The following is a 26,220-nucleotide window of genomic DNA, read 5'->3' as shown; positions in this document are numbered from 1 at the left end:
TGGGGGGGGGGGGGGGGGTAACGATGGCCAACCTTCTTGTTAGAAATCACTCCAAGCCCCCCACCCCCCGGCCTGCTCAACCACCCTGCGTCGCCCTAGACCGCTTCTACCCTTGTTTATGTACTCTAAAAGGCAAATGTGGGAAATCACACACAGTGAGCCTCCAAAACAGCAACAGCTTTACAAAATAAAATTGATTCAATAGTTCCAAACGGATCAGCTTCCTACCAGTCTGAATAGCAGACAGTTCCTGCCACATGTGGAGAGGAGATAACTGAACAGTAAGGCAAACCGGAACACCACGTTCTTATAGTGAGACGTTCCTACCGTCTGCCCGAGTGGAGTGGTTCTTCCCAATCTCCTGTGACTCCAACAGCACTTGAATGTATGTTTCTCCCAGAAAATATACAGTGGAAATTATAAATTATAATTATAATAAGTCAGTTCGCAGACCCCTTCACCATCGTCATGTGCTCCTCCCTTCAGTCTCCCTCACACCTCTCTGCCTTCCCTCACCCCCACCCCACCCCTCCCCTCCATGCTCGGGTCCGGACCCCTGACTGTCCAGCGCCTTGGGACTTCCCCCCGACGTGAAAGGTGCTCTATACATGTAATTTTGTTGTTCTGGTAATAGTAAATTTGTTACGATTGTCTCCTCGAGTAATTGTTTGGATTTAATAGATTTGTAGTGCTGCTCTTGTATCATTATATTGACGTGGCTAATACAGTTTTGATTTTAATTTGCAGACTGACAGAAAACCCTTTGCCGGTCATCTGTCAGAAAAATGAGAATAAATCAACCATCCTAAAAGACTTCTTAAAAGGACTAGGTGAGGCTTCTTAATGTTTTATTTACATCGGCGACGACTTGAGAAATGGTTCAAGCTAAGCTGGTTCTGAAATGTGCTGAAGCCACTAATTTGAGAATTCTGCCCTCTTTTCGTTGCAGGGCAATGCATCTTAAGCACAAAACTTTCCTTAAGCTTGAGAGAAATTCAGTGCAAATCACATTGCTCTTTGTTGGGGAGTGCTGATAATTCAGTCGGCTTCAGCACTCAGTGGCAGTGAGGCATATTATTCATTATTCTGTTGTGGCGCAGTAACCCTCAGGTAGAATGAATGAATGAATGAATAAATAAATAAATAAATAAATGACACGAGATGGTAAATGCCTTCACAGGTAAATGGTCGCCTCGTTTATATTGCATTAACTGTCACTTGAAATGGGGTATGTTAAAGTGACAAATGTATTAGAACCAGGGTGCTATATTATCCAGCAGGCCAGGCAAGTGGCAACGACACCGTTGGATTGTGATTATGCTCGAAGTTCAGGTTTTCTCTTTTAAAAAAATAATTAACCTGCTTGTAGCATCACCATTTTACCAATGATACCAACTGAGGGGCTTTAAGCAAAAGTGGCGTATGTTCTTCAGCTGCTCAGTTCCCTAAAACTGTTTTTGGCATTGTATTGTTGTCATAAAATATTTTGCACAACATAAGAATTTTTGCTGAATCGGTACGATGTAACTACTTGTTTATAATGCTGCCTATTTCTCTGAAATTCTGCATTATTGGAAGCCGCTGAAAGATCTTAAATCAATTGTCTTTCACATGCAACGGTATTAATAATTGTTTTTCTGGCTAGATCATACATACACAGCACAAGCTCAGTGTTCTAAAGAGAATATACCTGTGATGGAAGGTGCAAATATTCACTCAGTCATAAAGGTGAGCAGCCATATTACCTTTATCTGGCGCGGTTCCATTCTTTTATCACATTTTCCATGTTTTTAAAAAACCTGTGTGTTTTTTTAAAATTCTTTGTCTTGATACTGCTGCAGTGTTTGTTCATTTCATTGTGTTGAAATGTAGAATTGAATGTTAAGTGGGGGAGGAGAAGAGGGGATGCATTTTAGTCCTGATAGAGCACTTGCCTTGCAAGCGAGAGGCCTGGGTTCGATTCCTGGCTGGGCAAAACTGTTGGCAAATTTCCTTTCTCCACACGCCTCTATTCACCAAGCATTAAGCAGGAACCTGGTTGTGGGTCGATTTGCAGATCGCTTTTCCGGGGGTAATAATTCCTTCAAAAAAAAGATCATAAATTGGTCACTTCAGTCCACGGCTGTTTGTGGGACACTGCTGTGCGCAATTGACTACTGCATTTCGCCAACTAAATGTACAGTCAATTCACTTTGCAGTATATTCTGTGAAGCGATTTGAGACTTTTCGAAGATGTGATAAGGCGCTGTATGAAATGCAAGTATTATTGTGTGGATATTAAGTTTGTGGTTGAACAATAAAAGGCATTCTCAATTCACACATTTACCATCAGCATCCTACACCTCGGGTCGAGTGCAATATGGGCCACCTACACTTCACAGAGTCCTCTACTTTGTTCCAACAATCCATCTTGACCTGAGCTTTACAACATCACTTATTACTGTAGTATTTTGATTATATTTGATTTCCTCTTCCACCATCTTTATGGTCTTTTAAGTTTGATTGTCATAAAGACATGATAAGGCGCTATATCAATAGCAAGGATTATTATTATTATTATATTATTATATTTTGCTGATACCTGACTATATAAAATGCAATCATTATTATTGTTGGTGCTCAGCATGAATCACCATCTTAAGAAGCAAAGGGGAGAAACAAGTCACACTTTTAAGCCCGGACTTTGCTCCATTTTCTTAGAATCCGCCAGACGTCGTCTCACTGGCAGCGTTACATGAAGACGCTGAAACACTTAAATTGGTTCCGGGCCAGATGCAGGAAATTAATGGTTTGTACCACTTTTATCAGACTGTCCTGATATATTTAGTCTTATTGTTGTTGTATTCTGCAGGAATTACGGATGTTTCAACTAATATTCCTCATTTACTTTGTGGTTGCTGAACATTGCTGTGCTCAAATTGGCAGCCCTGGTCGTCACTACACTTAAAATCCTGTGAAGCACTTTTAGATGTTTCGACATCGGGATTAAGATGTACATGAAATGCAAGGATTGTGATATTGAATGCTAATAGGGATGAATTGAAAAAACACCATTCTCTCTTCAGTGTTTGGATGGTGTGCGCCGTCAAACATATTTTAAGCTCGTATTTGACACGCGCCAAGAGCTTATCGCATATAGTTTTGTTAATTTAGCATATTGTCTAATTTGAAGGTGCAAATATCGTTTGATTTGGAGGCGCAAATATGGTGTGCAAAAATAGTTGCGATGCTACTAATTGTGGTGAAGTTAGAAAGTGCTTATTTTGCCTGTCAAATCTGAGGACCTGCCTGTGAATTAATGCTAGGTCTTTGCTCGGTCAAGCTTGACTGAGGAACCTGCTTCTGTAATGTTTCTTTTGTGAACATTGTGTTCATTACGATAAGGAATGGTAACACTGAGAAAGGCAACATTTTATTTTCGGCTCCTATTGGGTCAGCATTCACTATTTTGGTTTGCTTCAAAATTTAGGTTCACCGTGTGCCTTAACAGGGAAGGTGTGAGGAAGGGAGAAGTACTCCCAAGACCTTACTTTACATAAATAATAATTAAAATAATAAAAGTAATAATAAAATAATAAAAAATGAAGGACGTTACATAAATGCAAGTGGAGTCCTGGTCCGCTGAAACTCTTGTTCATGCCTTCATCACCTCCAGGCTCGACTATGCAAAAGCCCCGCTTGTCGGCCTTTCCAACTCCTCCCTCCACAGACTGCAGATCATCCAGAGCTCTGCAGCCCGTGTCCTCTCCCGCACCAAACTCCGTGACCCCATCTCCCCCACTCTCGCCCGACTCCACTGTCTCCCTATCCTTCAGAGGATCCAGTTCAAGATCCTGATTCTCACCTACAAAGCCCTCCATGGCCTCACCCCACCCTACCTCTGAGACCTCCTAACCCCCTACCAACCTGCCTGTTCCCTCCGCTCAGCCGTGTCCGGACTCCTCCACATCCCCCGACCCACCCGCCCCACCATTGGCGGGAGAGCCTTCAGCCACTCTGCCCCCAACCTCTGGAATTCCATCATTAAAGTTCAGGTCCTGGGGGGAATGCTGCATTGTCACAAATGCCATCTTTTAAATGATGGCATGAACTAAAGCAAGTACAATCTGTTCTTCAGGTGAACATTAAAGTTACTAAGGCAACATTCAAAAGCAGAAGACTGTGTCTCAAATAATTCTCTAGATTGTTGGCTTTTCGCCTTCTTATTCTTCTTTGTGCTACGTGTAAAACAGTTGTGATATTTGCCTATAAAAGTGACGGCATGCAACACTGATTACCGTGAAGTGTTTACAAATGTTGACATTGAAGACAGTATAAAAATGCAGGTTCTTTCTTTGAATGTTAATGTATAAACATTGTTAATATCAGTCTGTTGTAGAGGTGCTCACCGCAATTTTTTTTAAAAAAAAGTTTCTAGTTACATAAATGCCATTACCACAAGCTGGAAATAGTGATCCACAAATGTGATCCCCAGTCACTCCGCCTCGCCCCCTCCTTAGCCTCCTTCAAGTCCCGCTTCAAGAAACCTCCTCTTTGACCTTGCCACCTCCTTCCCCTCCCCCCACCCCCAAAACCCCAGCTCGGGTCTGAGATGCTGTACACTGTCCAGCGCCTTGGGACGACCTCCCGATGTGAAAGGCGCTATACAAATGTAATCTGGTTGTTGTTGTTGTTTAGCTCAGTGATCAGTGCACTCGCCTCGCAAGCGAGAAGACCTGGGTTTGATTCCCGGCAGGGCGAAACCTTGGGCAAGTTTCCGTACTCCACACACCTCTGTCCACCCAGCAGTAAGTAGGAACCCGGTTGTTGGTGGATTGGCGGATCGATTTTCCGGAGGTAATAATTCCTTCAACAAAAAAAAATAATACATTGGTCACTTCAATCCACGACTGTTTGTGGGACGCTGCTGTGCACCATTGGTTGCTGCGTTTCGCCACAAAATATGCAGTCAATTCACTCTACAGTCTATTCTGTAAAGCGCTTTGAGATGTTTGAAGACATCATAATGTGCTGTATCAGATGCAAGGATTATTATTATTTATAGGTGGTGGTTGTTGTGGTAGGGAAGTTATCACTTTTCAAAGTAAAGCTTTTACTTCCAATAAAATTGGTGTTCATTATTGCGGAGGAAATGCACAGAAACGGAAAATAGAAACTTGTTTGAAACACTTTGAACACGCACATTCAGTGCATTCAATACTCATGCGTTAATTCCGCTTCTTTCCAGGTTGCCTGAGTTCAAATGAATTCTTGTTGGAACCTCCCCTGCAAACATGCTTTGCCCCTCAACCTCCAGCAGCTGCTGCTGTTATCGCTGAACCAGCTGAGGCCACTGATGATGAGAGTGACCAGATGGATAATCAAGCTGATGACGTCTGTCTTCTTGAGTTCGAGACCAAAGAATCTACAGCAGATTGCGTCGCTCTGAAAAAAGTAGTGAGCAACCATGATGCCGAGCAATCGTTGGCGAGCTCCACTCCAATCGTTTTCAGAGTCTCAGAACAATTTAAACCAAAAATGAGGTACGTCACAGCCAATTGAACAGAACAAGTCATTTGAGCAGTGATCTATAGGTTTCCCAGCTAAAGCATTAGCAGCAGTTGTTCACCAGCTTTTCTCACTGTGCAGCCATTCTCCTGATCAACACACTAAAGATTCATCCTGATTTTACCAATCAAAAATGACTGCTGTTTGCATTACTTTTGTGGATCACTATTTCCAGCTTGTGGTAATGGCATTTATGTAACTAGAAACTTTTTTTAAAAAAATTGCGGTGAGCACCTCTACAACAGACTGATATTAACAATGTTTATACATTAACATTCAAAGAAAGAACCTGCATTTTTATACTGTCTTCAATGTCAACATTTGTAAACACTTCACGGTAATCAGTGTTGCATGCCGTCACTTTTATAGGCAAATATCACAACTGTTTTACACGTAGCACAAAGAAGAATAAGAAGGCGAAAAGCCAACAATCTAGAGAATTATTCGAGACGCAGTCTTCTGCTTTTGAATGTTGCCTTAGTAACTTTAATGTTCACCTGAAGAACAGATTGAACTTGCTTTAGTTCATGCCATCATTTAAAAGGTGGCATTTGTGACAATGCAGCATTCCCCCCAGGACCTGAACTTTAATGATTGTAGTGTGTCAGCTCAAAGGAAAGAGTACTACCAAGTGAGCCAAATTGACGTTAATTGAGAATTTATATATAGCCTGATGTTAGCCAATTCTATCTCTATATTGGTAGAATTCTGCAGTTCCTGTCCTGTCCATGAGCGAAACTAAAACCCCATCCTTACTTGGCTCCATTGGTTCCCCATCCCCCAGCAGATCATGTTCAAGATCCCAGTTTTCACCCTTAAATACCCCCACTGTCGTATCCAACCTTACCTCTGAACTGCTTTGAACCTAGCAACCTTTTGCGAGCACTGGTATGCTTCATGTCCTCCTGCCCTTTTCTGCCCCACAATTGGCAGATGGATTTCAGCTAATCTGCTCTGCTCTCTGAAACTTCATCCCAGAGTTCCTCTCTGGCTTGTTCAAGATCTGTATTAAGACGTACCTCATTGACCACGCTTTTGATCATCTTTCCCCTCAGCTCCTACCCCCAGCTATGGTGCCAAGCACTTTCAGACAATCTCCTGACATGAACGGTGCTTTATTAATTTGCAATGTATTGTGTGGGTACACTGAATCCAATAATTACAACAACAACAACAAGATTCCATTTATAGAGCACCTTTCACGTTGGGAGGACGTCCCAAGGCGCTGGACAGTTGGGTCAGGACCCGAGCAGAGGGGAAATGGTCAGTGTGAGGGAAGGGAAGGGAGGGAGCGAGGAGGGGAAGAGAGTCGAGAGGGGAGCTGAAGGCACGGTCAAAGAGAAAGGTCTTGAGACCGGCCTTGAAGGAGGAAAGGGAGGAGGCGGCGAAGACACTGGGGGATAGAGTTCCAGAGCCTCGGGGCTGAGAGGCTGAAGGCCCGACCACCGATGGTAGGGCGGTTGGGGCGGGGGATTTGGAGCAGACCGGAGCCAGAGGAACGGAGGGTCGGGCAGGTAGGTAGGGGGATAGTAGGTTGGAGAGGTAGGAGGGAGCAAGGCCATGAATGGCCTTGTAGGTGAGGGTGAGGATCTTGAATTCGATCCTCTGGAGGATGGGGAGCCAGTGGAGGTGAGCGAGGGTGGGAGTGATGTGGTCGCGGTGTCTGGTGCGGACAGTACACGAGCTGCAGAGTTCTGAATGACCTGCAGCTTGTGGAGGGAGGTGGCGGGAAGGCCGGCGAGGAGAGAGTTCCCATAGTCCAGCCTTGAGGTGATAAAGGCGTGAACCAGGGTTTCAGCAGCGTGAGGGGTGAGGTAGTGCCGTAGTCTGGCGATGTTCCGGAGGTGATGGAAGGCGGTGCCAGTTGTGGCGCAGATATGAGAGAGAAAGGACAGCTCAGGGTCGAACAGAACCCCGAGGTTCCTGATGGCTTTGAAAGGTGGAGAGTGCGGCTTTGGATGCTGATGCTGTCAGCGCCTGAGGTGCGGAGGCGCTGACGCGAGCCAATCAGGAGGGCCTAAGTTTTGCGCACGTTAAGGTGAAGAAAGTTGTCTCTCATCCAGGACTCGATGTCAGACAGGCAGCTGTCAATAACTCTCTAACCTAACTAATAGTGATCAACTCTGTAGCCCTTGAAATATTAAATTAGTTAAACCTCTTCCTGAATATTTGCTGAATTGTCCCCTGGTAATGTTGATTTAGTCTTTCAATTGGATTTTGCAGACTTGACTTCAACAAAAGTGAAACATTGGAACCTGCACCCATGGAGATTGAAAAATGTCGAGCTACGAATGTTGAACCATCAACGTCAAAGGTTCAAAATCAGAAGAAATTGAAATTTACGGAGCCGCCATTTCACATTTTACGAACCAAGTGCGTTTGCATTGAAAAATTCTTTAAAGCTGGGGTCTCACACAATGACTGTTTAAGTTTAAAAATGTACCGTTAACTTAAGTTATTGTCATAATCTAATACATTTCATGTGAAGTTTGCGTAGGAGTGGATGTAAATTGGGTTTCCCAGCAGCTCACGTTGACCCCCAATTTGGTGGGTAATTATCTCTCTCTCCAGCAGTAACTGGAAATCTCCCACTTTCAATCACTCAGTAAGTGTATGAATAGGCGATTCTCGGGAAATAATGAAGGGAGACAAATTCCTCCTGGTTCTTTAGAGTTGTTGTTATAATTATGTAGCATTTCAAAGCAGTATTTCACTTCATTACAGCTTTAATTCTGTATGTTTGTTGGCTGTATATTTCAGGAGATGAATAGTTAGTGAGGAGAAATTGCTTGTTAGTTGCTAGTGTTTTAATCAAATCTCTTTCACAGCCCTGCTGTTTTGCCAGTGACATCAAAACAGCTTGTCTCCAGCCCTATAAAACCAAGCGACAACAAGTTTGAGTTTGAGATCAACGATGATGAGAGCTTCTGCTTTGAGTCATGGTTCAGAAAAGACAAGGTGGTAAATAAGGAGCCAGATAAAGAAAGAAAGAAGTCCGTCGTGAATGAAAAAGAACTAGCAAAGAAAGGGAAAACAAGGAAAAAGGGAGCAGTACAGGAAAAGGTTGCTGTTCAACCCGGACTTCATCCCACCGGGAAACATTCCGGGAGCAAAAAAAGGAAAGCAAGTGAGGATAATAATCCAGGAGCGACTCAGAAAGTACCAGCTAGCCGTCAGCTAAATTACAACAAAAGAAACGAACAGCAGGAGAAAGAGGAGGAAGGAAATGAACCCTTGCCCCGTTCAAAGCGTTTGCTAACTCCCATCCGCACCACAAAAATGGGAGAACGAAAAAGAGCAGAGCAGGGCAAAACATCAGCTATGGCTATGACCAAAGTGGTGGAGGAACTGGAGGAAGAGCCTTCTTGTAGTGTTGAAGAGAAAGCAAACAAAGCTAAAATATCCCAAAAGACTCCTCAGAGGCTGCCGGCATCTGGAAATGTTGCAAAGGCAAGGTGTGGAAAACAACCTGGTACAGTTTCAGGTATGGATAAGCTTGATGTGGATAAAAGAAGGAAACCATTAGGTAATGAGTTTGAAACAATGGGTTATATGTTATCGTATTGTTTATAAATGAAATCTTGTTGTTGTTGTTGTTTAGCGTGTTTGTAGGACAGAAGTTTTTCCAGAATTGTAGGTAATGTGACTGGAACCTCTTTGCATTGAGGCACAGATACTGCTAGCAATTGTGCCTCCTCTCCCACATCTGGCCACTGAGCATTAAGTGGAAGAGAAGAAACTCACTACAAAAGTGTTGTCTCACCCACAATAAATAGCCTGTCAATGGTTACTTATACTTTGATAATGACAGCTCAATTTCTACATAAGATCCCACGTAGCTCAATTGGTTTACTTAGAACCATAATCCTAGTAGATAAGCTCAGACTTTTCACGGTAAAGTTGATAAAATGGAATATGCAGCTGAATATGGACAGGATGAAAGCCATACTCATTGGCTCCTGTCAATGTCTTCACTCCTGCGAATCTAAACTCCTCAACCTCTCTGGGCTCTCCCTCAGACTCACCGAACCAATGAGTAACCTAGGGGTCCGGTTCGACCCCCAACTGTCCTTCCCCACATCCGGTTCCCTGACCAGGACCGCCTTCTTCCACCTCCGCCACATTGCCCACCTCTGATTGCACCTTACCCCAAATATAGCCCAAACCCTTGTGCACGCGATTGTCACCTCCCACTTGGATTACTCCATCACATTCCTTGCCGATCTCCCCAGCTCCACTTGGGAATGGTGATCTTGTCTCCCCATTCACAAGATCAGCTCATTCAAAACTGCCGCCCACATATTGACCCGGACCAAACTCCGAAACCACATCTCACCAGTTCTGACCCAGGCTCCACTGGCTCCTCGTCACCAACCGGATCGACTTCAAGATCCTCTCACACTCGTGTTCAAATCAATCCCTGGCACCTCCCGCCCTCACTGACCTCCTCATACCCCAATCCACCACCCGGCGCCTCCACTCGATTGGCACCGGCCTCCTGTTCGTCCCTCGTACCCTCCGCCCCACCATCGGAGGTCGTGCTTTCAGCCACCAGGCTCCAAAACTCCGGAACACTCTCCCTCAATCCCTTTGCTTTCCCCTTCCCCTCTTTCAAGTCCAGCCTGAAGACTTTCCTGTTCGACCGTGCTTTTGGCCACATTCCCCCTTCTCGCTCCCCCTGGCTTGAAGTCAGGCTCCGCCACTGTTGATCGCTCTGAGACTCTACTCAGCATGGCAGGTGCTATATAAGTGCAAGTTGTTGTAAAATGAATACCGTAATTTTTAAAAAAAAAAGTGGATGTAGATTGAACTCTCTAAAAGTAGACCAATTATAATAATATAATAATAATAATCCTTCCATTGATACAGCCCCTTATCATGTCTTCAAGACATCTCAAAGTGCTTCACAAAATATATTGTAATGTGTAATAGGTTTATTTTGTTGGCTGGTCACATTAATAGTTGATGGTTGACCAGCCTGTCTGCCTGGTGTAGATATCCACTCTAACCAAAGCTCCAGTGGATAGGATAGTACTACTGTAGTTGTACAAGCTCTGTCAGGTCTTACCAGTGCTTTATATTTGCAAGCTGTTCTCTTAACAAATGTACTTCATTTAGTTCATTATTTCATTTTTGTATTGAGGTTGAAATAAGTAGCATATCAGGCAAAGTTGGGTTCTATTCCTGGCAGGGCAAAACACTGGGCAAGTTTCCTTACACCACACGCCTCTGTTTCCCAGCAGTAAGTTGGAACCCGCTTGTTAGTCGATTGGCAGATCGCTTTTCCGGGGGTAATAATTCCTTCCTTCCAAAAAAAATGTGGTCACTCAATCCACGATTGTTTGTGGGACACTGCTGTGCGCAATTGACTGCTGTGTTTTGCCCACAAAATATAGTCAATTCACTCCACAGTGTATTCTGTGAAGTGCTTTCAGACGTCTCGAAGACTTGATAAGACTCTATATCAAATGCAAGGATTATTATTATTATTTTGACTGTATATTTCTAAAATATGATTGAGACGAATCACTCATTTGTCCTGCTCTTTGCAGGTGATTACGGTCCCAGTAACCGTGCACAGTCAAAGTCTATTCCATTAGCTGAATCTGAAGCCTCAGAAGGCGGGAATGATGATGAAAACGACCAAGTCGTTGAGCTGGAGAATCGGAAAAAATACGTAATTTCTGGAAAATCATCTTCAACTCCTTCAAGAAATCCAATAACGATTAAATCAAAAAGGTATGAAAGTTTATGCCCTTGAGAAATATGCTTTCAATTTGGGGCTTCAGGTGAAGGTGAGGTCATTTTTTCTAATCATAGTGCGGGTTTGGATTTTATGGGTCTGTAATTACGGTTCAATTCTGTTATTGTGCAGTGGTTTTGGGGGTTGTTAAAATTGGTCATTTTGCAGGACATTGCTGTGTGGAAATTGACTGCTGGTTCACCTACAAAAGATAAAGTCACTGCACTTATTTCAAAGCTCAGACGTGATAAGGCGCTTTATCAAATGCAAGGTTTATTATTATTATTACAACTAATTTAAAAAATATACCATTTCATAGAGAGAATGATGTCAGTGATGGTCCAGGTATGTGAGTGGGTAACATGGAATAAAAGTATAACACGTTAGAAATTTGCAGCGGGTCGAGGAAGATCGTCGATCGTTTTGAGTTTGAGGAGGAGTCATATGCACATTATGACTCCCTGGATTTATAAATTTCAGGCTCCTTGTTGCTTTTTGCAAAAAATAATTGAGCTGCATCCAAAATGCATATGTTCCTTGTATGTGCTTTTAACCTCTGTTGTCATATCTTGTCAAGTTCAGACTAGAATACAAAAAACTGTTCCTTGCAAATTAATCTTTACTGAGGAGAGAGGAGCTTGATTTGCTGTTATTGCTATTCATAGTCTATATCTGCACATCGGCTGTCAACTAACACTAACTTGTATCTTCCTTGGCAAGTATCGGTGGTGAGCAAATAGTTTACTGGAAAACAAGGAAAAGCTTGTCCCAGTTAACTCCTGATCACAACACCCTGGCATAACTTGTCAGTAGTTATCCTGCCATACTGCCAATACCCTGGCAGCTTCCCATACAACGTTAATAAGGTACTTTGCTTTACAGCAACAACAACAAATTACATATGTTTAGCGCCTTTCATGTCAGGAAGACGTCCCAAAATGCTGGACAGTCAGGGACCCACACCTGAGCTGGTGGTTGGGATCGGGAGGGATGGGGATGGGGAGGGTAGAGTTAAGTCGCAAGGGAGGCAGCGATCTTAATTAGTTACTTATTTGTCAATCCACTTAACATGTAACTTGTCGCATTCCAGAAACTCTTGTAAGTACTTACAATGTAAAATTGATGAGATAACTTGTCCTATAAGATGCCATCTTGTATTCCAGAGGCCTCCCACCCTACCCTGTGACTGGTGCAGGTGCTCGGAGGAAGTTGGGCCCACATGGTCAGATCCATTGCAGAGACCTTCGTCTCTGAGGCTTCCCTCTCCTGACTTGCATCCCACATGTGACCAGATAGGGCAGGAGGCCATACCGTGGGCCTTCAATAGACCAGTGGCCTCTACAGTGTATGTGCGCCCAACCGCCACTGATTGCTCGCACCAGTCACAAGATAGGCCACCCCGGATAACTAGTCACTCAGCACTTTTTTCCTTGGAGTGACGAGTTATTGGTGTTTTACTGTGTTAAGAAAAGTTGAGATTAATGAGCATATTATTATTATGGCTAATAATAAAGCTTTTAAATTATTTTCATTAAAAAAAATAAATCATGGCTTTCACAGACCTGCTGTTACGCCTCCACCATCAAAACACACTGTTTTCAGGACTTCAACACCAATGTTGAACGAATCTGAGCGTGAGATGTGGGAGGACCCCAAGAGCTCCTGCTCTGAGTTGCACGTCAGAAAAGGCAAGGTGATAAGCAGGAAGCCGGTTAAGCAAGGAAAGAATTCCAGCGTGCCTAAGAAGCGTGGAAGACCCCGAAAGCATCCCCAAAAAACACCTGTGGCTATGCCCGAAGTAGAGGATCAGGAGGAAGATCAGGAGAATTTGCAGGAAGAGCCTCCTGTCTATGTCGAGAATGGTAGCCAAGCTAAAAACTCCAAAGCGTCTCTTAAGAGACCGTCTGCATCTCGAGGGTCTATAAATTGCCCCACAGAAAGGTATAAAAAAAGGTCTGGTAGACCTGGTAGTCCGGATCCAAGTGCAGAAACCAGAACGCAAAATACAAAACCATCAGGTAATTGATTTTTATTTTTCACTTAAATGAGCTTTTTATATTAAAAGTTAAAGACATTTTGATCCATTATTTGGTGGGTGACATTTCACCGGACACCACTGCACTTTTGGTTCATTTATTTACTATTGATAATAATAATCCTTGCATTTGATACAGCCCCTTATCATGTCTTCAAGACATCTCAAAGTGCTTCACAAAATATATTGTAATGTGTAATAGGTTTATTTTGTTGGCTGGTCACATTAATAGTTGATGGTTGACCAGCCTGTCTGCCTGGTGTAGATATCCACTCTAACCAAAGCTCCAGTGGATAGGATAGAACTACTGTAGTTGTACAAGCTCTGTCAGGTCTTACCAGTGCTTTATATTTGCAAGCTGTTCTCTTAACAAATGTACTTCATTTAGTTCATTATTTCATTTTTGTATTGAGGTTGAAATAAGTAGCATATCAGGCAAAGTTGGGTTCTATTCCTGGCAGGGCAAAACACTGGGCAAGTTTCCTTACACCACACGCCTCTGTTTCCCAGCAGTAAGTTGGAACCCGCTTGTTAGTCGATTGGCAGATCGCTTTTCCGGGGGTAATAATTCCTTCCTTGCAAAAAAAATGTGGTCACTCAATCCACGATTGTTTGTGGGACACTGCTGTGCGCAATTGACTGCTGTGTTTTGCCCACAAAATATAGTCAATTCACTCCACAGTGTATTCTGTGAAGTGCTTTCAGACGTCTCGAAGACTTGATAAGACTCTATATCAAATGCAAGGATTATTATTATTATTTTCACTGTATATTTCTAAAATATGATTGAGACGATGCAATCCCTCATTTGTCCTGCTCTTTGCAGGTGATTACGGTCCCAGTAACCGTGCACAGTCAAAGTCTATTCCATTAGCTGAATCTGAAGCCTCAGAAGGCGGGAATGATGATGAAAACGACCAAGTCGTTGAGCTGGAGAATCGGAAAAAATACGTAATTTCTGGAAAATCATCTTCAGCCCTTTCAAGACATCCAGTAACGATCAAATCAAAAAGGTATGAAAGTTTATGCCCTTGAGAAATTTGCTTTCAATTTGGGACTTCAGGGGAAGGTGAGGTCATTTTTTCTAATCATAGTGCGGGTTTGGATTTTATGGGTCTGTAATTACGGTTCAATTCTGTTGTTATGCAGTGGTTTTGGGGGTTGTTAAAATTGGTCATTTTGCAGGACATTGCTGTGTGGAAATTGACTGCTGGTTCACCTACAAAAGATAAAGTCGCTGAACTTCATTTCAAAGCTCAGACGTGATAAGGCGCTTTATCAAATGCAAGGTTTATTATTATTATTACAACTAATTTTAAAAATATACCATTTCATAGAGAGAATGATGTCAGTGATGGTCCAGGTATGTGAGTGGGTAACATGGAATAAAAGTATAACACGTTAGAAATTTGCAGCGGGTCGAGGAAGATCGTCGATCGTTTTGAGTTTGAGGAGGAGTCATATGCACATTATGACTCCCTGGATTTATAAATTTCAGGCTCCTTGTTGCTTTTTGCAAAAAATAATTGAGCTGCATCCAATATGCATATGTTCCTTGTATGTGCTTTTAACCTCTGTTGTCATATCTTGTCAAGTTCAGACTAGAATACAAAAAAACTGTCCCTTGCAAATTAATCTTTACTGAGGAGAGAGGAGCTTGATTTGCTGTTATTGCTATTCATAGTCTATAGCTGCACATCGGCTGTCAACTAACACTAACTTGTATCTTCCTTGGCAAGTATCGGTGGTGAGCAAATAGTTTACTGGAAAACAAGGAAAAGCTTGTCCCAGTTAACTCCTGATCACAACACCCTGGCATAACTTGTCAGTAGTTATCCTGCCATACTGCCAATACCCTGGCAGCTTCCCATACAACGTTAATAAGGTACTTTGCTTTACAGCAACAACAACAAATTACATATGTTTAGCGCCTTTCGTGTCAGGAGGACGTCCCAAAATGCTGGACAGTCAGGGACCCACACCTGAGCTGGTGGTTGGGATCGGGAGGGATGGGGATGGGGAGGGTAGGGTTAAGTCGCAAGGAAGGCAGCGATCTTAATTAGTTACTTATTTGTCAATCCACTTAACACGTAACTTGTCACATTCCAGAAACTCTTGTAAGTACTTACAATGTAAAATTGATGAGATAACTTGTCCTATAAGATGCCATCTTGCATGACAGAGGCCTCCCACCCTACCCTGTGACTGGTGCAGGTGCTCGGAGGAAGTTGGGCCCACATGGTCAGATCCATTGCAGAGACCTTGGTCTCTGAGGCTTCCCTCTCCTGACTTGCATCCCACGTGTGACAGGATAGGGCAGGAGGCCATACCGTGGGCCTTCAATAGACCAGTGGTCTCTGCAGTGTATGTGCGCCCAACCGCCACTGATTGCTCGCACCAGTCACAAGATAGGCCACCCCGGATAACTAGTCACTCAGCACTTTTTTCCTTGGAGTGACGAGTTATTGGTGTTTTACTGTGTTAAGAAAAGTTGAGCTTAATTAGCATATTATTATTATGGCTAATAATAAAGCTTTTAAATTATTTTCATTTAAAAAATAAATCATGGCTTTCACAGACCTGCTGTTACGCCTCCACCATCAAAACACACGGTTTTCAGGACTTCAACACCAATATCGAACGAATCTGAGTGTGAGATGTGGGAGGACCCCAAGAGCTCCTGCTCTGAATCGCACGTCAGAAAAGGCAAGGTGATAAGCAGGAAGCCGGTTAAGCAAGGAAAGAATTCCAGCGTGCCTAAGAAGCGTGGAAGACCCCGAAAGCATCCCGAAAAAACAGCTGTGGCTATGCCCGAAGTACAGGATCAGGAGAAATTGCAGGAAGAGCCTCGTGTCTATGTCAAGAAAGCAAACCAAGCTAAAAAATTGAAAGAGACAATTGAAAATTCTAAGAGACAGTTGGCATCTCGAGGGTCTGTAAATTGTCCCACAGATAGGTCTAAAAAAAGGTCTGGTAGAGCTCCAAGTGCAGAAACCAGAACGCAAAATACAAAGACATCAGGTAATAGATTTTTACTTTTCACTTAAATGAGCTTTTAAAATAAAAATTACATTTTGCTTTTTACATTAAACGTTAAAAATAATTTGACCCATTATTGGGTGGGTGACATTTCACCGGACACCACTGCACTTTTGGTTCATTTGTTCACGATTGATAATAATAAACCTTGCATTTGATATTGTGCCTTATCGTGTCTTCAAGACGTCTCAAAGTGCTTTGCAGGATATACTGTAAAGTGAATTGACTGTGTAAAATGATGGTCATGTTAATGTGAATCTGTAACGATCAAGGAATTAATCTATTTTTCAAAAAGATGCAGAAAAGAATGTGGGGAAATTGAAACAATGCTCCCTTCTATTTGTCCACTTTCATGAATATCATGACTTTGGGGGAGGCTGGTTATGCTACCATTATGTAGCTATAACAACAGAATACAATACAGTAATACGATCTAAACTTCGCATAAGGAGAATGTCTCAAAACATTTGATACTCCTGGCTGCACCTGAGCCGAGCTGGGAGCCCCAGGGGTAGAGAGTGAGAAGGGGAAGGATGACTGAAAGCATTGTCAGATGAGGTACGTCTTGAGATCGACCTTGAACGAGGTGAGGGAAGGAGTATGATGGTAGAGTTCCAGAGAGTGCGACAGAATGTCTGAAAACCTGCATGCTGATTGTGGGGAAGACAGGGTGGGTGGCATGAAACAGGCTGGTGCTTGTTGAGTGATGGGAGCAAGAGGTTGGTGGCATTGAAGGAGATCGCAATCGTAGATGGGGTGAGACCGCGGAGGGATTTGAAAGTGAGAATGAGGATCTTGGACTTGATCTGCTGGGGAATGAGGGAGCCATTGGAGCTGGGCAGAAATGGCGGAATAGGTTCTCTCATGGAGCCTGGTGCTGGAAATGAAACGAGCTACAACAGTCCTAGCTATCTTGATCGAGTAGTATTTTTAATTTGACAACTGAGGTTTTGTTGAACTAATCTAAATTAACTGAATTTTGCCTTCTATTCCAGCCAAAATGAAACAAACGGACACAAAGAAAACTGAACGAACACAGTCGGGCTATTTGACGAAACAGATAAACCCTTCTGTCTTTCACGAAGACGATTTCCACAGCATAAGTGATCTCCACCCTGACAGCGATGAGACCTATACAATATCTGGACGTCATATCAGACCCCCAAACCAGTGGTGGAAGGTAGCTCAGCAAGACTACAGTCCCCCTGTCTCCTCCCGAAGAGAAGCAAAGTCTTCACGTCATTCCTCTTGGCTTCCTCCATCACAAAACAAAATAAAGCACAGGGCAGGAAAATCCTCAGCACAGAAGACGAAGATATATAACCTGTCTAAAAGAGATTCATCGAGTGCTCAAATTAAATCAGTGGTACCACAACCGCTTAGTTCAGATGAGGATGCTGATTTCGCAGGGGATGAGCTTGATTATGATGACGATTCTATATCTGTTTTTTACGATATCCAGTCCCAACCGGCGGTACAATATGAAAATGATACAATAAGTGGGGCACTCACAGCGCAGAGCGGAAAGCATCTATTCAAGTCATCAGTGCCACGAAAGCGTGCATTTCCTGAGCTTGCGAAGGACCAGGAAAACCCCTCTGCTTTGTACCCAGCCACAAAAAGGCCAAAACGGTGTCCTCAGAGTCTTGACAAACTGAATGAAAACCGTATCAAGCAATTGAAGAGGTTCAGCGCATTTGAAAAACCTATTGCAATTTCTAGGCAAGCTAGGAATCTCCTCTTGTCTTCAGCATCCAAAACAATGTCGAACGAAATCTTTGAAACATATCCAGCAGCTTCCAGTAATCCCAATCCAAGATATACGAGTATCCCTGCACATGACGCAGTGTACGACAGTACATCAAAGAGATGGTTTTTAAAAACCACTGAAAGTGGACAGAAAGATTCTGCGAGTCAGACAGAACCCTGGCAGAATTTGAGGGAAACGATAGAAGATAGTGGTGAATCAGGACTTAATCCTGGTTCACGAGACGAGGAAGTTAAGCAGCAAAGAATGAATTTGTAAGTTTAAATTTAAGTTTAATCAAAATAATTTGGTTCTACGTTGAGACTTTTAACCAATTACTTAAGTAACTTTTCCTTGGCTAGCAATCCATTTGGAGTCAGGTTGTTCGTGTTTTTTTGATCTGCAGTATTTCTAAAGTCCGACAATGTTTTGATTCAAACATCTCAGGATCTGTTCAACTCACCCAAATGCAGTTTGTATATTTAGATTTTCATACTTTTTAAAAAATATATATTTTATGTATTGTGCACACTGCATTCATTTAGGCTAATAGACTTTAGGAATACTGATCAGCATAATAAAATCGACTGACGTTATGCACACATACCATTCGATAAGTCTGCATTGTCTAACTCTTGATGAGTTGTGTCAAAATATATGTATAGAATTGCTTTTAATTTTGTTCAGTTGAAAAATGCAATCTTTGAGTGACTTTGCAGTAACGAGGAATTTTATTTTTAAGGTTCTTGTTGAATGCAAGTGGACCTGGGCCAGCGAACCAGGCTTCATATCCCAACAGTGACCATCACATACTTCTGTCAGGTATGAGTGAATATTTAGCACAGAAGATCTGCCTCCAAAGAAATTTCTGTATTTGGAATGGAATAGCATTCCTAGAGTACGTGGAAGAGGGAAAGTTCTTTGAGGATGGGGTGATGACGGCTATTTTTTAAGACAGGGAACTGTGTTGATGGACAAAGAGAGGTTGACGATGTCTGTTAACGGGGCAAGGAGATGGAGCTGGGAGATAAGGAGTGGGGTAGGGATGGGGTCAAGGAAGGGGGTGATGGGCTTTATATGGGAAGTAATGGAGGTGAGAGAAGAGGGAGATGGGGTTGGAGGGAGAGGAAGTTGGAGGTCAGGTGAAGAGGGGGTGGCAGTAGCAAGGGCTAACCTAATTCCAGAGAGTATTAGGCGCAGGTTGGCAAGCGCTGAGGCTTGACGACAACAACAACAACTTGCATTTTTTGGGCCCCTCTCTGGTGCACCAGGAGAGTCACTCTCATTCACAACTCCTCTAATATCCTTGTTACCTTTCCCCCAACAACTCACACACTGTCTCCCACTTCCACAAGTGCCCCTGGTACACCCACCCCTCTTCCCTCAACAACAACCACAAGATTTCATTTATAGAGCGCCTTTCATGTCGGGAGGACTTCCCAAGGCACTGGACAATTGGGTCGGGACCCGAGCAGGGGGGAAATGGTCAGGGCAAGGGGAGGGATGGGAGGGAGCGAGGAGGGGGTAGAGAGTCGAGAGGGGAGCTGAAGGCACAGGTGCGTGCCACCACTCGGCCTTTATCTCAGCCAAATTGTGCATCTACTCCACGGTCATCCTGAAGGCCAAGGATAATTCCAGGCTCCTCTTCACCACAAACCAGCTGCTCCACCCTTCCCGTGCCTCACCCAACCTCTCTTTCAGTTCCAAATGTAAGGAGATCTCGAGTCCAAAATGGAGAAGCTCTGCTGTACTGTCTCTGCCCGTGCTACTGCTACCCCTCCGTGGCATTGCTCAGGGCTCTATCCTTAGTCCACTTCTCTTTACTCTTTACGTGTGCCTGTTTAGTAATGTCATCCACAGACATGAGATAAATTCCATATATGCAGATGACACCCAACTCTAACTTGCCCTCCACCCTCAATTCGGACTACGGCTGCTCTAACCTGTTTGACACCAAGACCTGTATGAGAGCTAAGTTTCTCCAGTTGAATGTTTACAAAACTGAGGCTTTCCCGCTTGGCTCCTGTCAGCGCCTTCTCTCCTCAGGTGCTCACAGTGTGAATCTACAGGGAACATAGGAACAAGAGTAGACCATTCAGCCCCTCGAGCTTCTTCTGCCATTGTACAAGATCATTGGCTGATTTGTACCTCAATTCCAATTACCCGCCCTTGCCCCGTATCGCTTGATACCCCGACCTAACAAAAATCTATCCACTTCAGTCTTGAAAATTTGAATGGATCCTAGAACCACAGCCTTTTTGGGGAGAGAGTTCCAGATTTCCACTACCATTTGGGTGAAAAACTGTCTCCTGATTTCACTCCTAAATATCCTGGTTCTAATTTTAAGATTATGCCCCCATGTTCTGGAATCCCCCACCAAAGAAATAGTTTCTCTGTATCTACCCTATCAAATCCCTTTTTTATTTTAAACACCTCAAATTGATCACCCCCTAAACGTAAGGGAATGGAGACCAAGTTTATGAAAACTGTCCTCATAATTTAACCCTTTAAGCCCTGGTGTTCTGGTGAACGATACTGATACGGATGTTCACTCACTGAGCCATTGCGGAATCTCTGTGTCTTGTTTAACTCTCAACTGTTCTTTAAATCCCACATCTATGCCTTGACCTGTTCAGCTTTCCCCTACCTCCGCAACATAAGCGCTTCACAGGATATAATGTAAAGTGAATTGACTGTATTTTGTGGGTGAAACATTACCTGCCTCCACCAGTACCTCTCCCCTCAGGCCCCTGAGAATCTTATCCATGCTTTTATTGCGTACAGGCTTGATTACAGAAACTCTTTGCTTGTTGTATTTCCCACTTCTTCCCTCCACAAGATGCAGACCATTCAGAACTCTGCACCTCGTGTCCTGTCCCACACCACCCTACAAGACCCTATCACCCCATCCTTGCCTGGCTTCAGTGGCTCCTCATTACTCAGAGATTGAGTTCAAGATCCTCATCCTCGCCCTACAGTCTTGCCCCACCCTACTTCTACCTACTAAAAAACTACCACCATGCCCACACCCTACACTCAGCAGGCACTGGCCTGCTTCCTGTCCCCTGCCCCACCATCGGCGGTCAGGTGTTCATCCTTTCTGCCCCCATTCTCTGGAAGTCCATCCTGGAGTCTCTTCACCTCGCCACTTCCTTTGCCTTCTTCAAGGTCTGTCTTAGGATTTTCCTCTTTGACCACGCTTTCAAATTTGACCACGGTCTTCAAATACTGAAATGTACCACAAACAGTACTGAAACGGATGGCAATGGTGTGTGTTGGTCTCGGTTGTCCTGTTTCTGTCTGCAATACTCATAGGCACTTTCTATGAGAACTAACCAGTCCAGCTCATTAACTTGGAAGAGTAGACTTGTCTCTGAAAGCAAGGATTCTTCTCATTCAAGTGACTGGTTAAATAGCAGGAATCTTACCAGTATTTGCGATGATCAATCTAGTGAAATTTCAGTCGTAGAATCTCAGGTCCTGAAGCCTTAACCAATGTGCGCCTCAGCACTCTGGGATTAGGTCAAATACCTCTCGGCAGCGTGTTGGCTGTTTTTTTTTTGGTGTTCTGTCTTTCAGATGAGATGTCAAACCAAGGCCTTGCCTGCCTGTTCAGGTGCATATTAAAATCACATGGCATTATTTGAAAAGAAAAGGGAGCTTCTCTTGGTATCCTGCCTAACACTCCTGCCTAATCCCCAAATAAATTGCCTTCTTTTTGTCGCTGAATTGATTTTTAACTTCAGAATCGTTTTTTTTTTTTAGTCACTCTATTTCACTTTGATTTAATTTCTAGAAAGTACCAGACATGACATTCAGAATAACTACACGTTTTCAAAACCTTCAATTTGTTTTATTGTCTGGCTAGGGGGAACCTACACGGAGCAAACATCTGAAAGTTATGAAAATACGTTCCAACAGCAAAAGCCTACTTCTGTATGGAGCACAGAAGAAAACTGCGAAATACTTCAAAGTCAGAGTTCCTCCTAATAATTTTTGTCAATAAATTCTTATTTTTGTCTATCATCTTATCTTTGTGAAGCACGACCCAATTATATTGCACTTCAGTATACAGCGGAGTCCAGTATAACATGTATAAGCAGTATTCAAGTACTTCTGTGTTCACTGTCTGTCTCCCGCGCATAGAGCATGGGTACATGGCGTTTCCTGACATCAGCAGTGTCCCCAGTAAATACTCAAAAGAGAATTGCTGAGCTGCTTTTATGTAGCGCTGTGTTCATGAAGAGCACAACTCTGATGTCAGCCTGCTTCATGCCTTCCACCCCACTATTGGCATGCAAGCCATCAGCAACTTTGCCACTTCCCTGTGGAGCTGTACTGATATCCTCCTGCCTTGCCCATTCTTGCTTAAAATTTCAAATCACACCGAAAGACCTTTCTCGTTTTTTGTTGTTTTGGACATCTTTTTTGCCCCCCACCCCCGCCAAAGAAATACCAACTGCCTCCCAGCTTAGGTTCCTATTGTAAAGCCGCTTGAGACTGATTCTATATGAAATACCCTAAGTGTAAATTGTTGTCGTAGTTGATGGTGAGAGTGTAAAGTGAACAGAGTTGTGTCATCCCCAGCAATCGGCATTTTGATACCAAAAGGTACTGTAACGAGTCCTAATTTTTCCACTTTGTTTTGTTGTGAACTTCCAGACTGTGTTGGAATTTCAGGAACGAATGATTTCGAATATCCCTTAAAGTTGGATTACAATGAGAACGATACGTCGCTTGGTATTTGCAAGGATTTGGATCTCGACACGTTTGCTTGCGGCAAACTGTTTCTGGGACCTTTCAGAGAGAAAGGCATTCAGCGAGAGTGTGGAGACACCATGGTGAGTAAATGAATCGTTCCTCTGCATTATGTTCTGCGTCCTGTTTTCCAAGTGTGATGCGCTGTTTAAAATTCCATTACATCAGTTTAATCTCCCACTTGCAATTTAAAATATTGCAGGTATCTATGGATATTTGTTTAAAAAAAGTGTTTCCTTGGTTTTACTCATTGACAATATATTATGAAGGCCACTGATCTATTCAACCAAGCTTTTTGTTGAAATATGTTTCATCCGTCTGATATTTTGAATTTATCTGCCAATTTTTGTCACTAATTTATTTAGACTAGTTCCTTTTATATACATTAAACACATCCCTTTTTCCAGTCCGTTTCCTTTATCTTTACAGTTCTCCCCTCTTTGATCTTTATATTGATCCAAATTATGATACGATTACTGTTTCCTAAATGTTTCTCTTTTCCATTACTTCATTTCCATTATTTTGTGGGTTTCACGACGGGATAAGGCGCTATATCATATGCAAGGATGATTATTATTATTATTTTATTTTTCTTACTTGCCCCTCTTCATTTCCTAGAGCTAGATGAAGCACTGCCTCTTCCTTGGAATAGAAACATACTGATATAGAAAGTAATTATGGTCACATTGCAGAAAAAAAATCCTTTTTTTAACATCTTATTGGATTATTATGGTACTATTATTCCTGCACATTGCTCAGATTTGCTTACGAATCTCACCTGCTGTCTGATTTCTACTCTTTGGTGGTCTATAATTAGCGCCCAATAGAGTAACCATTCCCTTATTATTCCTGAAAACAAAAACAGAAGTCGCTGGGAACACTCAGCAGGTCAGGCAGCATCTATGGAGAAAGGAAAGTGAGTCAACGGTTCAGGTCCACGATCCTTTGTCAGAACTGGGGCACGTTGGGAGGGAGAGGCTTTTAAGGGCTAACAGAAAGAGGAGAGGCAGGGCAAGGATGACAAGGGAGAAAATGGGGTAGAGGACGGGGGATGATGAGCTAAATAGGTATTAATGGTGCAAAAACAAAGGGGGATTGTAACAAAGCAGGGGAATAGAGGTGTTAATACTGCAGAACAAAAGTGGGGGGAAAAAAACTTGCAACAAAACAGGCAGATCAGGGAGAGAAAAGGCGTGTCTGGGACCAGGATGATATGGGAATGGTCACAGAAAAGGGGGAGGGGAAGGTGAGCTGTTATGGTCTGAAATTGTTGAAATCAATATTGAGGCCAGAGGGCTGTAAGGGCCCTGGCAGATTGTTCCTCGAGCTGCGCTGTGGCTCATTGGAACAGTAAGCGCAGGAGACCGTGGATGGAGAGGTCAGAGTGCGAGTGGGAGGGAGGGTTGAAATGGCTAAAGACCATCGCCATGAAGTACTTTTTCACAATGATTCACAAAGCACTTTCCAAGATTTGCAAATACTGTATTTGTAGACAAAGGTGGCAAACAATTTACGCGCTGCAATGTTTCACAGCCATAATAATAATAACCCTTGCATTTGATATAACGCTTTTCCAGTCTTCGAGATGTCTCAAAGCTCTTTACAGAATATACTGTAAAGTGAATTGACTGTATTTGTGGGCCAAACGAGGCAGCCAATTGCACACAGCAACGTCCCACAAACAGTCATGGATTAAAGTGACCAATTTTATTATTTTTTTTCTTGAGGGATTATTATCAGACGTGTGGAGTAAGGAAACTTGCCCAAGGTTTCACCCTGACCTGCCGGGAGTCAAACCCAGGTCTCTCGCTTGCGAGGCGAGTGCTTTAACCACTGAGCTACAGGACAGTCATGAAGTGAATGACAAATTGTATCTGGCTAGGACACCGCCAGAATCTTCTTCTGTGCCTTGGGATCTTTAATGTCAGGCAGACACAACCACAATTTAACAGTTCATCTGAAGGTTGTCAGTGCCTTGAGATGTCCTGCCGACGTGGAAGATACTATACAAATGCAAACCTCTAACAATGTAGCACACCATTGACATGTCAGCATAGACTATATGGGTCCCAAGTCCCTGACAACCTCTCACTCGGGCGAGACTGCTTACAAACTGAACGAGGCGGATGCCTAAATAATCATAATTTTTTTGTTACAGTTATTTTACATTATTCAAGGACATATTAAAGTCTCCATCAACAACAACTTGTATAATCTCAGTCAAGGGGACTGTTTCTGTGTGCCCCCCGGTAAGTGAAAATTTCTCTGCCTCCTTCCCCCCCCCCGCCTGCACCGTCCCGCTCCCCCTCAAAACCCCGAGCATCACCCCTCCAAAACGCCACACTTGATCAGTCAACCGTTGCTACTTACTGGCCCATCTCAAACCTGTCCTTCCCTTCTAGAACACATTGATGCCAGTCACACAACTTTGCTGACACCTTTCCTCCCAGCATCTTATCACGTCTTATCGAGACTTCTCCTTCTCGAGCCCCTTCAGTCTGGTTTCCACACTCTTCTATTTCTCATTTCAATGCTCCATTTTGGTTATGTCATCCATAGACATTGGGTCAACTTCCACAAGTCTGGCCAACACTATGTTTCCTCCTGGAGTAGCAAGCCCTGTGCTGCCGGTGTACTAACTGCCTGCTTATCAGACATCAAGGCTGGATGAGTTCCAACGTTTTGCAGCTGAACTTGGACAAGACAGAAGCCATCCTCCTTGGCTTTTGTCGAGGTCTTCTCACCTGTGGTTCTGAACTCCTTATCCTTCTCTGCCTATCCCTCAGACACATCGCACGTGTGCAACCTTAGGATCAGGTTCGATCCACAAGTTATCCTTCCTACCTTACATCCGGTCACTGGCCAGGACTGCCTTCCTCCACCACCACCAAAACTTTTTTTTTGTTGCATTCAATACACACCATTAGAAAATATTTTATTTTTTAACAAAAAATCAGTATATCTGAATTGTTTTCTCCTTTTGCAGGTAATCCCTACAATATTACAAATTCTCTGAACTTCCCAGCAATTCTTTTTTTCACCCAGTTGAAACATCCGGATGTGAATCAATAGCAAAACTATTGGGTGGGGGTGGGGGAACATTTTTGAGGAGCAGTTATTGTGTCATTACTATAGTTTATATATTTGTGCCTTATTTTTCTGAATTAAAATATTAATTTTATTTTGAGACATTTTGGACTACTGTAATTCTGTGTTTTTGCTATATGAACAAAGCTCTAAAGAAGTGTGAGCTGATGTACAGCCTGATAGACCTGCTCATTTATTATAAATGTCTTTCGTTTGTTATTGGTTAATTAAAGAATAAATGTTATTGTTCAAAAATATCATAAA

The 26,220-nt window shown here is 43.1% G+C and overlaps 1 protein-coding gene across 2 annotated transcripts; it reads left to right on the top strand.

Moving 5' to 3' along the window:
* Positions 1-332: 332 nt before the first annotated feature.
* On the top strand, positions 333-26,220 carry LOC103182111 (serine/arginine repetitive matrix protein 1). Of its 2 annotated transcripts, XM_042336713.1 has the most exons (17): positions 333-385; positions 748-830; positions 1,646-1,728; positions 2,701-2,788; positions 5,228-5,522; positions 7,771-7,920; positions 8,376-9,031; positions 11,100-11,286; positions 12,851-13,308; positions 14,152-14,338; positions 15,904-16,346; positions 17,360-18,386; positions 18,854-18,933; positions 21,980-22,084; positions 22,774-22,952; positions 25,028-25,118; positions 25,856-26,220. In XM_042336713.1, the coding sequence occupies exons 3-17, from the start codon at positions 1,696-1,698 to the stop codon at positions 25,939-25,941; spliced, it is 4,065 nt and encodes a 1,354-aa protein (XP_042192647.1). In that variant the 5' UTR covers positions 333-385; positions 748-830; positions 1,646-1,695; the 3' UTR covers positions 25,942-26,220. The 2 variants fall into 2 exon arrangements, with proteins under 2 accessions (XP_042192647.1, XP_042192650.1); XM_042336716.1 differs by lacking the exon at positions 21,980-22,084.

The sequence above is a fragment of the Callorhinchus milii genome, unplaced genomic scaffold (assembly GCF_018977255.1).
Source record: "Callorhinchus milii isolate IMCB2004 unplaced genomic scaffold, IMCB_Cmil_1.0 Scaffold1, whole genome shotgun sequence".
NCBI classification, from domain to species: Eukaryota; Metazoa; Chordata; class Chondrichthyes; order Chimaeriformes; family Callorhinchidae; genus Callorhinchus; species Callorhinchus milii.
Note: the sequence above shows the minus strand (reverse complement) of the source record. Positions and strands in the feature narration are given on the sequence as shown.

Coding starts and splice junctions, on each gene's coding strand:
- LOC103182111 (XM_042336713.1), top strand. CDS start 1,696: ATGGAAGGTGCAAATATTCACTCAGTCATAAAG. Junction 2,789..5,227: donor CCAGATGCAGGAAATTAATG/GTTTGTACCACT, acceptor GCTTCTTTCCAG/GTTGCCTGAGTTCAAATGAA. Junction 18,934..21,979: donor CCATCACATACTTCTGTCAG/GTATGAGTGAAT, acceptor TTGTCTGGCTAG/GGGGAACCTACACGGAGCAA.